General features: G+C 36.8%; 1 protein-coding gene across 1 annotated transcript in view; it reads left to right on the top strand.

Moving 5' to 3' along the window:
• Nucleotides 1-15,957, top strand: part of CSMD1 (CUB and Sushi multiple domains 1) — a 2,061,198-nt gene that overhangs the window by 1,658,631 nt on the left and 386,610 nt on the right. The window contains exons 34-36 of the mRNA XM_044291097.1: nt 4,799-5,002; nt 7,735-7,859; nt 8,207-8,303. Coding sequence (XP_044147032.1) covers nt 4,799-5,002; nt 7,735-7,859; nt 8,207-8,303 — 426 coding nt within the window. The remainder of the gene's footprint in view (nt 1-4,798; nt 5,003-7,734; nt 7,860-8,206; nt 8,304-15,957) is intronic.

Below are 15,957 nucleotides of genomic sequence, written 5' to 3'. Positions count from 1 at the left end.
CCGCAAATAAATTCGGATCAAATCAAATTTGTCCGAAAAATTTGGCGACTCGCCCCAAATCTAATTTTTTTAAAATTTACTCATCTCTATAGATAACGTTAGACACCACTTAAAATTATAAACAACTTAAAAACTATTTACAAATTGATATAAAATATAACAACAAATGACAATACCTAATTTTATCCATTCATGCAGCAGGCTTCGTTTAGCACTGCAACCCCATGTATTTATAAACATAGAAACATAGAATGTGTCGGCAGATAAGAACCATTTGGCCCATCTAGTCTGCCCAATATACTTGCTCTCAATTATTAGGCAAGTTATATATCTGAGGATTAATTTAATTATTGAGCAATTATAGTGCTGTTAGTCAATCCAAAATGTTCCTAAAACTCAAACCTGAATATTTAAGAAAGTAAAAATGATGTATTGGCTTTCTTGGTAGAATATCTATGTGTGCATAATTATTGAACAACTATTAGTATGCAGAATTATTATATAATAATTATTTATATAACTAAATATATAACTAAATGATATATTTTATATATATATATATATATATATATATATTTATTTATTTATCTAACTAAATATAGAACTGAATTATACAACTAGAATTAGTATATAACTAAATGTGCTAATATCATTGTGGGGTGTGTATGACTGTTTGATCACTTTTTATAAAACATTTTTAGGGAGGTTATAGTGAATAAAATCATGCATTTTACATTACGCCATTCACCATATGGGATTTTTTATTTTTTTTTATTTTAACTTCTTAAGGACACAGCCTTATTTCACCTTAAGGACCAGGCCATGTTTTGCAAGTTTGACTAGTGTCACTTTAAGTGGTGATAACTCTTTGACTTATCCAGGCCATTCTGTGTTTTTTCATCACATATTGTACTTCATGATACTGGTAAAATGGAGTAAAAAAAAAAAATGATTATTTATAAAAAATATCAAATTTGCCAAAAATGTGGAAAAATTAGCAAATTTCCAAGTTTCAATTTCTCTACTTCTATAATAAATTGTAATACCTTCAAAAATAGTTATTACTTTACATTTCCCATATGTCTACTTCATGTTATGATCATTTTGGGAATGACATTTTATTTTGGGGGGAAGTTACAAGGCTTAGAAGTTTAAAAGTAAATCTTGAAATTTCTCAGATATTTTCAAAAACCAACTTTTTAAGGACCAGTTCAGGTCTGAAGTCACTTTGTGAGGCTTATAATAAAAAACACCCAAAAATGACCCCATTCTAAAAACTACACCCCTCAAGGTATTAAAAAATGATTTTACAAACTTTGTTAACCCTTTAGGTGTTCCACAGGAATTAATGGAAAATAGAGATTCAATTTCAAAATTTCACTTTTTGGCAGATTTTCCATTTTAATATTTTTTTTTTCCAGTTACAAAGCAAGGGTTAACAGTCAAACAAAACTCAATATTGATGGCCCTGATTATGTAGTTTACAGAAACACCCCATATGTGGTCGTAAACTGCTGTATGGGCACACGGCAGGGCGCAGAAGGAAAGGAATGCCATACAATTTTGGAAGACAGATTTTGCTGGACTGGTTTTTTGACACCATGTCCCATTTGAAGCCCCCCTGATGCACCCCTAGAGTAGAAACTCCATAAAAGTGACCCCATCTAAGAAACTACACCCCTCAAGGTATTAAAAACTGATTTTACAAATGTTGTTAACCCCATTAGGTGTTCCACAAGAATTAATGGAAAATAGAGATACAATTTCAAAATTTCACTTTTTTGGCAGATTTTCAATTTTTTTTTCCAGTTAGAAAAGAAGGGTTAACAGCCATACAAAACTCAATATTGATGGCCCTGATTCTGTAGTTTACAGAAACACCCCATATGTGGTTGTAAACTGCTGTATGGGCACACATCAGGGCACAGAAGGAAAGGAATGCCATACGGTTTTTGGAAGGCAGATTTTGCTGGACTGTTTTTTTTACACCATGTCCCATTTGAAGCCCCCCTACTCTACCCCTAGAGTAGAACGGATCTCAAAAACGGAAAGCCAAAATGCGAGTGTCAAAGTAGCCTAAAAATGATATTGTCAAAATACTCACTTGACTAATAACACACAGTTTATCTGCCCCTATGCCTTCTATGCAGATCTATTGGTCTGCTATCTTTATATTAATGCAATGTTAATTGTTTTTATGACAACTTAAAGAGACTTAAAGAGATTTGGGGACAGATTTAGTAAAATTGGCATTTCATACTGAAAGAGTCTTAGTAAGAAGACCAGTAGTGTCAGTCATTGACTTCTTAATCAGCTTGACACATCTTCTGACTGTGTGCAGCAGAAACTGAATTACGTTGCTTAGCTGACCAAAATTTCAGTTATAATTTATGACACTATAGTAGATATTTCAGGCCATGGGAGGTCATAGCTCCTCCTAATGAAAGTGAAGAAAAGTTAAAAACAATGGCAATTATTGTACAAACATGCAATAATTTGAAGTGCACCATAAACCATCCTTTTTAATAATGGATAAATGTTTCCCTGTGTGTGTTATTTAAGCTTTAATGACTTATCCAGTTCTATTAGATTTATGGTCTTAATATTGGCCCTAATAATCAACTGTTTTAGGAGGCATTAAACCATGCATAGTAAATAAAGAGGTCTATGCATAGTAATAACTTTAAGGACACATTTATATCACATTATTTAGGTTTATCTGTTCCATTATAGCAGAATAATGAAAATAATGGATGTCCTGGATTTGGCATATAACTCTTCGGGAGGATTGCATGCAGGACTTTTCTCTCCAATTGTTTTGACAAACTTGTGACATTGGCCCTAAATGGACCCTCCATCACAGATGTGAAGATGCTGTTAGCTAATAATAACAAATACATGTATATTTATTATCCAAAGTTGGTTGATGGAAATGAAAACATTTTACAAACATGAAAAGTAATTCATGTGTTAACTGTTAATGGATCTGTTACTACTGCGTTGTCTCCATTATGAACCAACACCATGGTGAAAGATGATGACAGCTAGTGTCTCTACATCTTCTAAAAATCACTACTAGAACCAAAAAAAGAAAAAAAATGCAATGATTGTTTATATCTGTTTAACCTTTTGCCTACCGCTGTACGACTTTATATGTCATGGGGGTAGGCTCTTATCTGTTACCCTTATATATAAAAGCGCCGGGTTACATTGACCATGCAATCATTAGACATCTGCAGTTAGAGAGAGGTGTGCTAAGAAGCAGTCTTACTGAGTAATATCAATGTAGTACCTGGCTACAACGATCTATCGCAGCTTACAATGTAAAAGCCAACAGGAGTCCTTTTCTTGATCTAAAAGTCCCCCCCTGCTGAATTATAAAATTAACTGTCAGTCTGCTGGCTATGAATTAATCCCTTCCTGCCGTGACTGGGTCAGGAAGGGGATTAATTCACTTCTAAACACAAATAAATAAAAAGTAAAAAAATAAATAAAAACATTATTTTAAAAATTCTAAAAAAATAATAAAAAGTGAAATAAAGACAGTACAACAATTTAAAAGTTATAGCAATCATTACTAGTATTAGCAATAGTATTGCAGACTACATACACACACACATACATATCCCCCTTTTTGTTAATAAAAAAAAATGTTAAACATATTGTTTTTGTATTTTTTTTAAATCAATGCTCCATGTCACTATCTACATTTTACAAAATCCTGAAATTTTACAGAATCCAAAATAGCCATAAATCCTAATATGTATAGATTTCTTCTTTTCTGCAGATCTCTTTTCAGCAGTCATGTCATTATCATCAGGATTACAATGAAGTATAACACTTATGTAAAGATAACATAGGATCTATCTTTAATAATGGGTGATTCCACAGGTTATGTACTCTACCTCCATACATAATGGCTTTTGCATAGTCTTGAAAACTCTCCTATATAAGTCAATGAGGTCAGCTCCAGTCTATTATGTTTATGGCTAGACATGAGCAAAGTTATCAAAAATTTGATTTGACTGCTTCGTCGAATTTCAGAAAGAAATTTGATTTATTAGGAATTACTTGTCACCAATCGCATTCCATTGTACATAGCGGCAGCAAAGACGAGAGCACTGATCTCCCCCCATTAATTGAACCCCTCAGATGCCACGTTCAATGCTGATCAGGGCATCTGACAGTCACATTGAGGCCTTTCAGGGGATAAAAAAATACATACCTCATCGATTTTCTCATGGAGAGGCCGTCATGGCCATCTTGATTGAAGACAATGGATGAAGTATGTTTTTTTTTTAGGAAAAATGTATTCGTTACTGCGAAGTGTGAGGAAATTTGGCTTCATGATGAATAAAATTTTTCCTGAAATCACATTTAAACTTTGATAACTTCCTGAACACTATTTATGGCCCATGTGGCTTCTGTAAAACATATCTCTAAACAGAATGTCTGGACCTATAATTAAGCTCAGTGTCCAATGCGTACACTTTAAGATTTTTTTAAAATATAATTACTATGATTTTTTTTTTTATTGGCAAAATTGTAAAAAAATAAAACAATTACATAAAAATGTGATTTAAACAATGGCTTATTTTATTTTGGCACATTTGCTTTTATAGAATATGCTCTGCCAACAATGCTACTGCGTACTGTCAGACCAACTAATAACGCACCTTCTCCCTTAGAGGATAAGCCTTGAAGACTCCTTCTATAGTATTTACTCATTTATGTTGCTTTTTGTTTTTTAGATTTTCAATGAAACATTTAATTTGGTTCTAAATATTTTATTTTCTAGCTGTCCCTCGTACAAGTGACACCCAGTGCAGCTCAGTTCCTGAGCCCAGATACGGCAGAAGAATTGGCTCTGATTTTTCAGCAGGTTCTGTAATTCGATTTGAATGCAACCCTGGATACTTACTTCAAGGATCTAAAGCTATTCGTTGTCAGAGAGTACCCAATGCATTAGCACAATGGAATGATACAGTGCCAGTCTGTTTAGGTAAACTCATTTATTTCACATTAAATACATATGCATCTAATATTGTGGAATGTATTCATTTGCTTTGAGTAGCCAGTAATTAATTTAATTTTGTATGGGATTGCATTTCAACAGCCCATTACAATCTTTCTCTATTACATCTGCGTAAGGAATATTATATGACAAAATGATCTCTGAGCAGAACAGGTTGTTAGCACAAAAATTGGTACCGTATAGAAAGCTTTAGAAAGCTTCAGATGATGTACAAATCAATTAAATGTACTCCAGACTGCAATCCTTTTGTACTGTTAAACAGATAATGTAATGACAAAGCCTCGGAAAAAGAATGTCAATGTTTTCTTTTTATAATGAAAATCACCTTTGAAAATGACTGTCTTATCTGGAGTATTCAGCGGCCACATATTAATAAAGACAGATGAGTCCTTATTGATTTTATTATTATTAAGGCCCGAGTGCCAGTAAAGGGGCCATGGGGAAGACAAGAGGTAAGGTCTTGAGAACTCTATGGCATCAATATTTACACCTTTAAACAAAGTGGGAAGGAATTTTTAAAAATATTAATAAGTATTATAAGAAAGCAACTCCTATAAGAATTGGAACTAAATTCATTGGTAGTAGTAAATCTTCCTAAAGTTTAATGACTTTGAAACTAGATTGTTATAAATTCCTTTTTAGTCAACATACGTAAATTTAAGTACGTTTTGCAGATTTTATTTTTATTACCTATGAGGTGCAACCTCCACTTATAATGATGTCCCTTTACACTATATGTTAGTTTTTATTGTAGGTTTTGGCTACAATAATAAGCATTTCAGAACACGGGCACAAAACAGGGGACATTTACCAATGTATTTATGGCACATCAGGCCCCCTAAAAGTCCTTCTGGCAAATATTGTTCTTTATGTTTGTAAAGCAGGGGTGCACAACCTTTTTTGGTCTGAGGGCCGCATTGTCACATCGCTCTATTTCAAGGGGCCGCAATATACACAGGCCGATGTAAAGTGACTGGGGTAGAATGATCGCTATCACAGTCATTCCTCCTTTATTTAGTTACATTGACTATCAGTAGCACATCCCTGATCACACAGAGAGATGTGCAGCACGATTATACCGCCAGTTATCATGAGTGAGTGTCCCTATGACCTGAATATCTCACTGCTGGCCCTGGAAAAATACTAAAAGTGGCCCCGTTTTGTAGTCGGGTACAAATTGATGGAGGTCTGGGCCATATTGTGGCACATTATACCGCCCCACCAGTTCATCACACAATACTGCCCCCATGAGCACAAAATACATCCCCAAAAACTCTTACTGGCCGGCTGCCAGGGAAATTTCCCTGTGAGATCTATGGCTAATCCTCCCCTGGCTTAAAGGGATTTCCCAGTAAAATGAATTTTTAACAAGTTCTTGCAGCATGGCCTCTGAAACCGAAGAGTTATACTTACCTACTCCCGGCACTGATTACACCTGTCAGTGCATGACCATGGGCACATGTACCTCTGCAGCCAATCACTGGCTTTAGCGGTGATGTGGCCACAAGCAGCGTGTCACTACTGCAGCCAGTCATTGACTGGAGTGGTGTATGTGACCATGGTCATGCACAGACAGGTGTAAAAGTGCACAAACCGGAAGATGGAGGCAGCGGGGGCAGGACTGCAGTAAGGCAGTGGGGGCAGGGTGGCATGGAGCAGGTAAGTATGCATCTTCTGGTTCGGGGGCCACACTGCAGGAACTTGTTCATAAATCAGTGATTTCCCTCACTGCAGAGGCTGTGCTCTCTGGTTATTACCGCCTCCTGCCAGTTACAGTCGCCTTGCAATAACCAGTAAGCACTTTCTTTTACTAGTGGGGAAAGAGCTTATTGGTTGAAACTTTAATAACCAGGCCTGAAAAGATACTTTTTGGTGTTTTTGTGCACATGGTGGTTCGAACGGTTGTAACTTTTTTTATGTGTTGGGACTACCAAAATAATGCATTTTTTTTTGTTTTATTTGGGGAAAACTGCACAAAACCCGTCCTGCTCTTGCTACAGTGCAGGGGCAGGAGCTGTAGTGATCCATCGCACGGCGCTGTGGGCAGAAACATTTTATGATCAGTTTTGTTTCTGTCCAGGAGGACAGGGGCCGCAAATCTTGGATCTGGGGGCCGCATGCGGCCTGTGGGCTGCAGGTTGTGCACCCCTGCTGTAAAGTTTGCTAACATTTACAAAAAAAATTCTGCATACATAAATTAACAATGAAGAATTCCAGGCAGTACCCTCAAAGGATACAAAAGGTATAAAGAAAATTTGTAAGGCAAACTCTTCCTCACTAGCTCCTCACCTCCGCTGGTCATCTATGTTTTATTTCCTGTTCATCTGCACTTTTTGTTCCCGGCTTGACATGGTGGAAATGCCAAAAAGGGTTCACTTAGCCAATCACTAACCATATTGGTGACCTGCTTCAGGCAGTGTTTGCTTGATTTGGCTTTTCCATAATATCAACCCAGGATAAGGAAGTCAAGAATAGTGGGAGCTGTAGCAGCATTAGAATGGCAGTGGCAGGAATCAATGACATAAGAATGACATGAGTACGAACACCCTTGCACCCTTTGTGACTATTTTTTAAAAGAAATTGTACTTGCCCTGAAAATATCTTTAGAACCTCTTTGAGAAATTGATGTCAGGTCCAAACCAATAAACTTCTTAATATATACCAATTCCATGCTCTCTTATCTACTTTGCATTTTCCAGTACCATGCAGTGGAAATTTTACAGAGAGACGAGGAACAATTTTATCTCCAGGTTTTCCTGAGCCTTATGGCAACAGCTTGAATTGTGTTTGGAAAATTATAGTGACTGAGGGATCAGGAATTCAGGTAAGTATATTTTATAAAATAAATTTAAAAAAAAGACCATTCAACCTGCTTTTACAAAAAATGGTCATTGTGAAATGGCTGCTAACGTGAATTGACATGTTGACACTAGTTACACTAAAGGCACTCGAGGTAGAGGTATTAGAGGGATATGAATAAACCACTAAACAGTGGTGCAATTTTGAGTCAATTCCTCATTCCTAAATTAGAATAGTCATAAAAGCTGAAAAAACATTATTGTTGGCAGTAATTGTCCTACAATAGCTATCCACTAAATGGTCTTTATCAACAACATCAAGGATATATGTGTAGTATGTAGCAATTTATGTTTTATCTTCTTTGTTTGACAGATACAAGTTTTGACTTTTGTAACAGAACATAACTGGGATTCCTTAGAGATTTACGATGGCTCGGATATGACCTCTCCAAGACTTGGTAGTTTTTCTGGTAAATATTTTTTTGTTCATATGTTTAGAAGAAAAATGTATCCACTTAAGAGCAGAGTTCTTGTCCAAGGACAATGACTGCAATCTATATATAGAAATATCCATGATCACACAAATTACAAAATTGAATTAGGAATAATAGTTGTGATGCAAAGGCATCAGCTTTTATGAATACGCAAAATACCCAGGACAAACCTATGTGGAGGTCTCTTTGTATCTTGCCACACTGGCCTACTTTTGGTGGAATAAACCCCCTACTGTGTTTGGGCAGCAGGAACAGCTTGGCACAGGAGCGTTTAAGCATAGAACGCTGTGTGCTTGCTAGTGCCCACATCATGCTGTATATTTTTGTATAGCATATAGTATATGGACTCTGAATGTAGCAAGATCCACTGTGCACAGAGGCGTATGGGCATGGCCCCTCCCCCCAGCTTGGTATGGCCTTCATCACGTAAATCCCTGTACACAGCTTCCATGTGGGCGCTGAATGCAGCAGGAGTGACCGGCTATAGGTTGGTAAAGCAGGAGCAGCTGAGCTAAATGCATAGGTTAGTATAGCAGGAGAGTGCAGTGAGTTTAGATGTTAAGGTTTTCTTCTCTCCTCCTTCGCCTGCTTGGAACATTCCTGTTTAGCTATTCAATGTGGGTGCAGACTTTGGGTGTAGTGGAAGCCTCTCACACTGATGAGAGGGTGCTATGGCATCATTCTTCCTCAAACGCCACTCCCTGGTTGGTGAGTGCAGGCCACAGTGTCCTCTAAACAAATAGGTGTCAAGTCTCCCTTTATTGGTCCACATATTTACTATGTTTTCTGGACTAGTAGATGTACCTGATTATAAAAGGTACCTGCACACGGGTGTGGGTAAATGCATAGAAGAGCTGCATGGCTTTCATTGCTGATTTCTGTGCATTTGTGTACCCAAACCACACCAAAATTCATGTTTTTTTGGGTGCAGATTTGATGCGATTTCGGCATAGGTTGCATCCTTTATTTGATAAGGATGAAATCTGCAAAATTAAACAGCTAACATAATTGACATGCTAAGAATTTGGAAAGTCAATTTCCTTGTAGAAGAAATCTTCAGTGTACATCACAATTGGCTAATCTCATTCACTTTGCTGGTACTACATTACATGTAATCCACACCGAAATACCATGAGCAATCTGCAATGTGTGCATATACCCTAAGACATTCCCCAGGTTTAGACAACAGAAAATTAGATTTTTTTTTTTCTGTTTATTAAACTTTTCCTGGTGGTTTAAAGAAGTGGAGGGGTCAAGGTCAGTTACTTACACACATATCACTGCTACATACAGACCTGGCAAGCACAGGTCTGCTACACAGCTGACAAACAAAAAACCAGCGCAGCTACATACAACCGAAGACAAACACAGTTCTCTTACATAGCTGACATACAGGTGAAACTCGAAAAATTAGGATATTGTGCAAAAGTCCATTTATTTCAGTAATGCAAATTAAAAGGAATTGCATTAATGCAGCTTAAAATTAGAATTTTGTGAAAAGGTTCAATATTCTAGGCTAAAAGTGTCACACTCTAGTCAGCTAATTAATCCATATCCCCTGAGCAAAGGGTACCTCAAAATTGAGACTAGGGTTTCATAAGCTATTAGCCATAATCCTCCAAATTATAACAAATAAAGGCTTGAAATATCTCGGATTACATGTAATGAGTCTATATCATATGTTAGCTTCACCTTTTAAGTTGCATTACTGAAATAAATGGACTTATGCACGATATTCGAATTTTTCGAGTTTCACCTGTATATAAACATAGCACTGCTATACACATATGCTACATAGCTGTCATACACACACAGCACAGCTGCACCCCACCATGATATGCTATAATCTTTATTAAATGATGTGTTACAATGCTGTTACACCACCTTAATTGGTGAAAATTGTGCCAAATGAATGGCGCATTTTATTAGTAATTCTCCTCCAATCGCTATTAGGCCTATGTCAGCCATACTTTTCATCTGTGTGCTAGCGTTGTGTGGAACAGACTGCACACACACACACCTTGAAAATCAATGGGTTAATTCACACCCTCACTGTCCAAGTGGATAAACATAGGGCACACACTACTTTGGTTCATATCTCATAGAGGATGGACCAAGAGACCACTGGAGACAATCGTATCCAGTTTACTCCAAGTTCATACTCTACATATATATATATATATATATATATATGGACATCATTACCTATCAAAAAGTATATATGTAGAGCAGACACAACATAAATTATTTTTATTATGGCCATCTGAATTCTACCTCAGATATTCTAGCCATAACACAGCATCTGATGGAACAGGGCACATTTTATTTTGGAATCCAAGAAAAAATAAATAAACTGTATGAAACTACAGGCAAACAGAGGTACAATATCAAATACTAAATTGATTTAATCTAAATTGCAAGTGTTTCCATTGACATGAAAAGATGTGGTTTTCTATATTTCATTACCTAAAATCTATGGATTCCAAAAATTCATACCAAAAATTGATTTCTATGGTTCCCTATTTCGAACCTACACAGAAATGTAACTTTTAATTACATTTGTTCCTACAAGTATAGATGTAATTAAGTTGTTTTCTTTTGTCTATATCAAAATCTATACTGAAAGAGAAAAACTACAAAAATGTTTTAATATCCTGTTTGATTGATATCTTATCAAATTATTATCACACATCTGCCTGTTTGCAGCTTGTAAAATGCACCCGTGCGTGAATATATATTGCTCTGTATAGTCTTATAAAATAAGATTTACTGTTCAGTCTCTGACTGCTTGGCTGCAGAAGCCATGTGTGCTGTAGATTCATTTTTCTCTAGCAAACATCATCATGTCATTTGCTTAACCCTTGTCATTTCAATTGTTTTATGTTGTTTTGGCTGATTGTCTGTGACTGGGTGGTATTCTCTGTTTATTGTAATCTTTAACCCTTTTAGTTTCCTCTATAACCGTTTAAATTATTAAGAATAATTGTATTATTCTGCTGTTATATCATAAAAATTTAGAAGATCGGCCTCATTGTATTCTCTATTTTCAAATTAATTGAAATCCGCAGAAGAATTTTAATGAGTTATATAAGTTATAGCCATGTGAACATACTCATTTGCCACACATAAAATAAATACTGGGTGAAAGTTTCTTTAGTTAGTCTTCATTACTCTTAACTATAACCATATACTTTGTTATGGAGGCTGGCCAAACCCTCTCCTCTACTTTTGGTGGGCATGGCCACCAAGAAAAAAAAATTGGGGGTTAGTCAGCACATCCCAGAGCACAGGTTCATGTGGCCAAGGTGATCTCTTTAGGACAGGTACCTAACACTAAATACCACATTCACTGGCACCATACCAGCCTCCATTAAAGGGAGTCTGTCACCACAATTGCTGTTCGGGTTTTGGTTTCCTATAAAGGTGTGACAGTAGCTTGTTTGCCTGTTCTGTGTACCCACTAGTGATGAGCAGGGATTGCCATATTTGATTTCACAATATTTTGTGAATATTCAATTGAATATTTGTCTTATATTCGTCAAAATCAGATATTCGTCATTATTCTATTTATCGCGAATAATATGCAATTTAATTATTCGCGTATTGCGAGTTTAACTGTATAAGGCAACTTTCCTATTGGTTGGCTATCTAGAATTAAGGAAGATAACAAATATAGCGCTATATTCTCTATATTTGGTAATTCTAGCAAGCCAATAGGAAAGTTGCCTATGGACAGCTCTAAGTTGGATTTTCAATGCGAGAATATTACTTTGCCTATTTTTTGCAATAAATAGATTACTGAGTCATTATTCTATTTATTGCAAAAAATAAGCAAAGTAATATTCTCGCATTGCAAATCCAACTTAGAGCTGTCCATAGGCAACTTTCCTATTGGCTTGCTAGAATTAACGAATATAGAGAATATAGTGCTGTACTCGTTATCTTCATTATTAACTGTTTTTCAGATTGCTCAATGTGCCTACCCTGACCTCTGTGTATCCCTGACTACAGTTTTGCCCAATCCCTTGGTGCTCCATACTGTTGTCACTTAATCACTTTGAGTCATGGCATCAACAGAGACTACTGTAAGAGGTAGTGGCCTTTTGGATTCCTTGTAGTGGAGTCCAGATTCCTGTACAGGGGTTAAAGGGTGAAGACCAGAGGGGCCACTTACATAACACTCTTAGGAGTAGCCCCAAGATAAATCTGTTCAAGTGACACAGCAGATCTACATATGTTTTGTTTCATAGTTCAAATGAAGGTTCCACAAACACTCATTTGGCCAACTGGCATCATTTCTGACCTTTTTTTATAAGTCTGTATTTGACTCAGTCAAACATATATGTGCTCTGAATGGGCATAGAAGAGTAAGCCACTGCCAGACTCCTCTGGAGGCAGCTTATGTCCCTTGATAACAAAAGGATTGTATATGTTAAAATCCAACTGTACTATCTTTCTTTCCTCTAACATTTTCCATCAAGTGACAGTTGGAGTGCCACTATGTATATTAGATTTAATGTGTATTGTCAGCCTAATGAATATGGGCAGATTAGCAATGTGGCTATTATCTTGTGGTGACTGTAAACTAGTGTTGAGCGAAGCAAAGCATTCAAGGCAGAATTCAGTCCAAATTCTAGGAAAACTTTGATTAGCAATAAATCTAAATGTTCTCGTACTTTGTGGTTTTCTCGAATTAGGTTTTCCTAAAATGGCAGCTGCACATGTTACAAAGCAAAACTAAGTGTAGGAGACAGGCCCAGGAACGCAAGATCACCCATAATGCCGTGCAACTAGCCAATCCACAATTAACCATCCCCTCTGATGTCACAGACCTATGAAAACCTCATCCCGCGTACAGTAGTCTCCACTAGTGTTGGTTGAGCACCAAAGTGGTTGTGTGCTCTGGTGCTCGAGTAGAACACTTCCCGAAACACAATAGAAGTCAAAGGGATAACCCGAGCATTAAACCAGGCATCCCCTGCTCTGAAGAGGGGAGGGTGTCAGGACTCTAGTTTGGCTTAGGAGTCCCTGCTCTGACTCCATATGTAGCTATGTCCATATATGGAGTCAGTGCTTGGACATTGTATTTAAATCTAATTTAGCTTCTATTTCTGAAAAGTTTATAGTGGGTTTCGAACTCACAACCTTCTACATCACAGCCAAAAATGTTAGCCACTGCACTATAGAGCTGCATGGCCAGTTACTAAAAATAAATAAAAATAAGCTTCTGCTGTATAGGAATACTTATTAATACTTATAAGTATTCCTATAAAGCAGAAGAGTCATATTATTATTATATATTTTTTTTTAAAGTAACTGCCTATGCAGCTCTATAGTGTAGTGGTTAACATTCTGGGCTGTAATGTAGAAAATTGTGAGTTTGAATCTCGTCAGAAACGGTTCAAAATTGAGGCTAAAATTAATTTAAATATATATATATATATATATATATATATGTTTTTAGCCATAATATATTTACATATGAAATTATATATTTAGAATATATTATAATATATGTAAATATATTATTGCTAAAACATCAGTAGTAGTTTACCACATATTATGCATTCATATATATCAGAAGTATGATTTTATATATATATATATATATATATATATATACAGTACAGACCAAAAGTTTGAACACACCTTCTCATTCAAAGAGTTTTCTTTATTTTCAAGACTATGAAAATTGAAGATTCACACTGAAGGCATCAAAACTATGAATTAACACATGTGGAATTATATACATAACAAAAAAGTGTGAAACAACTGAAAATATGTCATATTCTAGGTTCTTCAAAGTAGCCACCTTTTACTTTGATTACTTCATTGCACACTCTTGGCATTCTCTTGATGAGCTTCAAGAGGTAGTCACCTGAAATGGTTTTCACTTCACAGGTGTGCCCTGTCAGGTTTAATAAGTGGGATTTCTTGCCTTATAAATGGGGTTAGGACCATCAGTTGCGTTGTGGAGAAGTCAGATGGATACACAGCTGATAGTCCTACTGCATAGACTGTTAGAATTTGTATTATGGCAAGAAAAAAGCAGCTAAGTAAAGAAAAACTAGTGGCCATTATTACTTTAAGAAATTAAGGTCGGTCAGTCCGAAAAATTGGGAAAACTTTGAAAGTGTCCCCAAGTGCAGTTATAAAAACCATCAAGCGCTACAAAGAAACTGGCTCACATGCGGACCGCCCCAGGAAAGGAAGACCAAGAGTCACCTCTGTTGCGGAGGATAAGTTCATCTGAGTCACCAGCCATAGAAATTGAAGGTTAACAGCAGCTCAGATTAGAGACCAGGTCAATGCCACACAGAGTTCTAGCAGCAGACACATCTCTAGAACAACTGTTAAGAGGAGACTGTGTGAATCAGGCCTTCATGGTCGAATATCTGCTAGGAAACCACTGCTAAGGACAGGCAACAAGCAGAAGAGACTTGTTTGAGCTAAAGAACACAAGGAATGGACATTAGACCAGTGGAAATCTGTGCTTTGGTCTGATGAGTCCAAATTTGAGATCTTTGGTTCCAACCACCGTGTCTTTGTGCGACGCAGAAAAGGTGAACGGATGGACTCTACATACCTGGTTCCCACCATGAAGCATGGAGGAGGAGGTGTGATGGTTTGGGGGTGCTTTGCCGGTGACAATGTTGGGGATTTATTCAAAATTGAAGGCATACTGAACCAGCATGCCTACCACAGCATCTTGCAGCGGCATGCTATTCCATATGGTTTGCGTTTAGTTGGACCATCCTTTATTTTTTAACAGGACAATGACCCCAAACACACCTCCAGGCTGTGTAAGGGCTATTTGACCATGAAGGAGAGTGATGGGGTGCTGCGCCAGATGACCTGGCCTCCACAGTCACCGGACCTGAACCCAATCGAGATGGTTTGGGGTGAGCTGGACCGCAGAGTGAAGGCAAAGGGGCCAACAAGTGCTAAGCATCTCTGGTAACTCCTTCAAGACTGTTGTAAGACCATTTCAGGTGACTACCTCTTGGAGCTCATCAAGAGAATGCCAAGAGTGTGCAAAGCAGTAATCAAAGCAAAAGGTGGCTACTTTGAAGAACCTAGAATATGACATATATTCATTTGTTTCACACTTTTTTTGTTATGTATATAATTCCACTTGTGTTAATTCATAGTTTTGATGTCTTCAGTGTGAATCTACAATTTTCATAGTCATGAAAATAAAGAAAACTCTTTGAATGAGAAGGTGTGTCCAAACTTTTGGTCTGTACTGTATATATATATATATATATATATATATATACACACTCTTCTAAAGAATTATTAGGAACACCTGTTCTATTTCTCATTAATGCGATCTAGTCAACCAATCACATGGCAGTTGCTTCAATGCATGTAAGGTTGTGGTCCTGGTCAAGACAGTCTCCTGAACGCCAAACTGAATGTCAGAATGGGAAAGAAAGGTGGGCTACAACAGCAGAAGACCCCACCAGGTACCACTCATCTCCACTACAAATAGTAAAAAGAGGCTACAATTTGCACAAGCTCACCAAAATTGGACTGTTGAAGACTGGAAAAATGTTGCCTGGTCTGATGAGTCTCGATTTATGTTGAGACATTCAAATGGTAGAGTCCGAATTTGGCGTAAACAGAA

This window comes from Bufo gargarizans, chromosome 4 (genome assembly GCF_014858855.1).
Source record: "Bufo gargarizans isolate SCDJY-AF-19 chromosome 4, ASM1485885v1, whole genome shotgun sequence".
NCBI classification, from domain to species: domain Eukaryota; kingdom Metazoa; phylum Chordata; class Amphibia; order Anura; family Bufonidae; genus Bufo; species Bufo gargarizans.
Note: the sequence above shows the minus strand (reverse complement) of the source record. Positions and strands in the feature narration are given on the sequence as shown.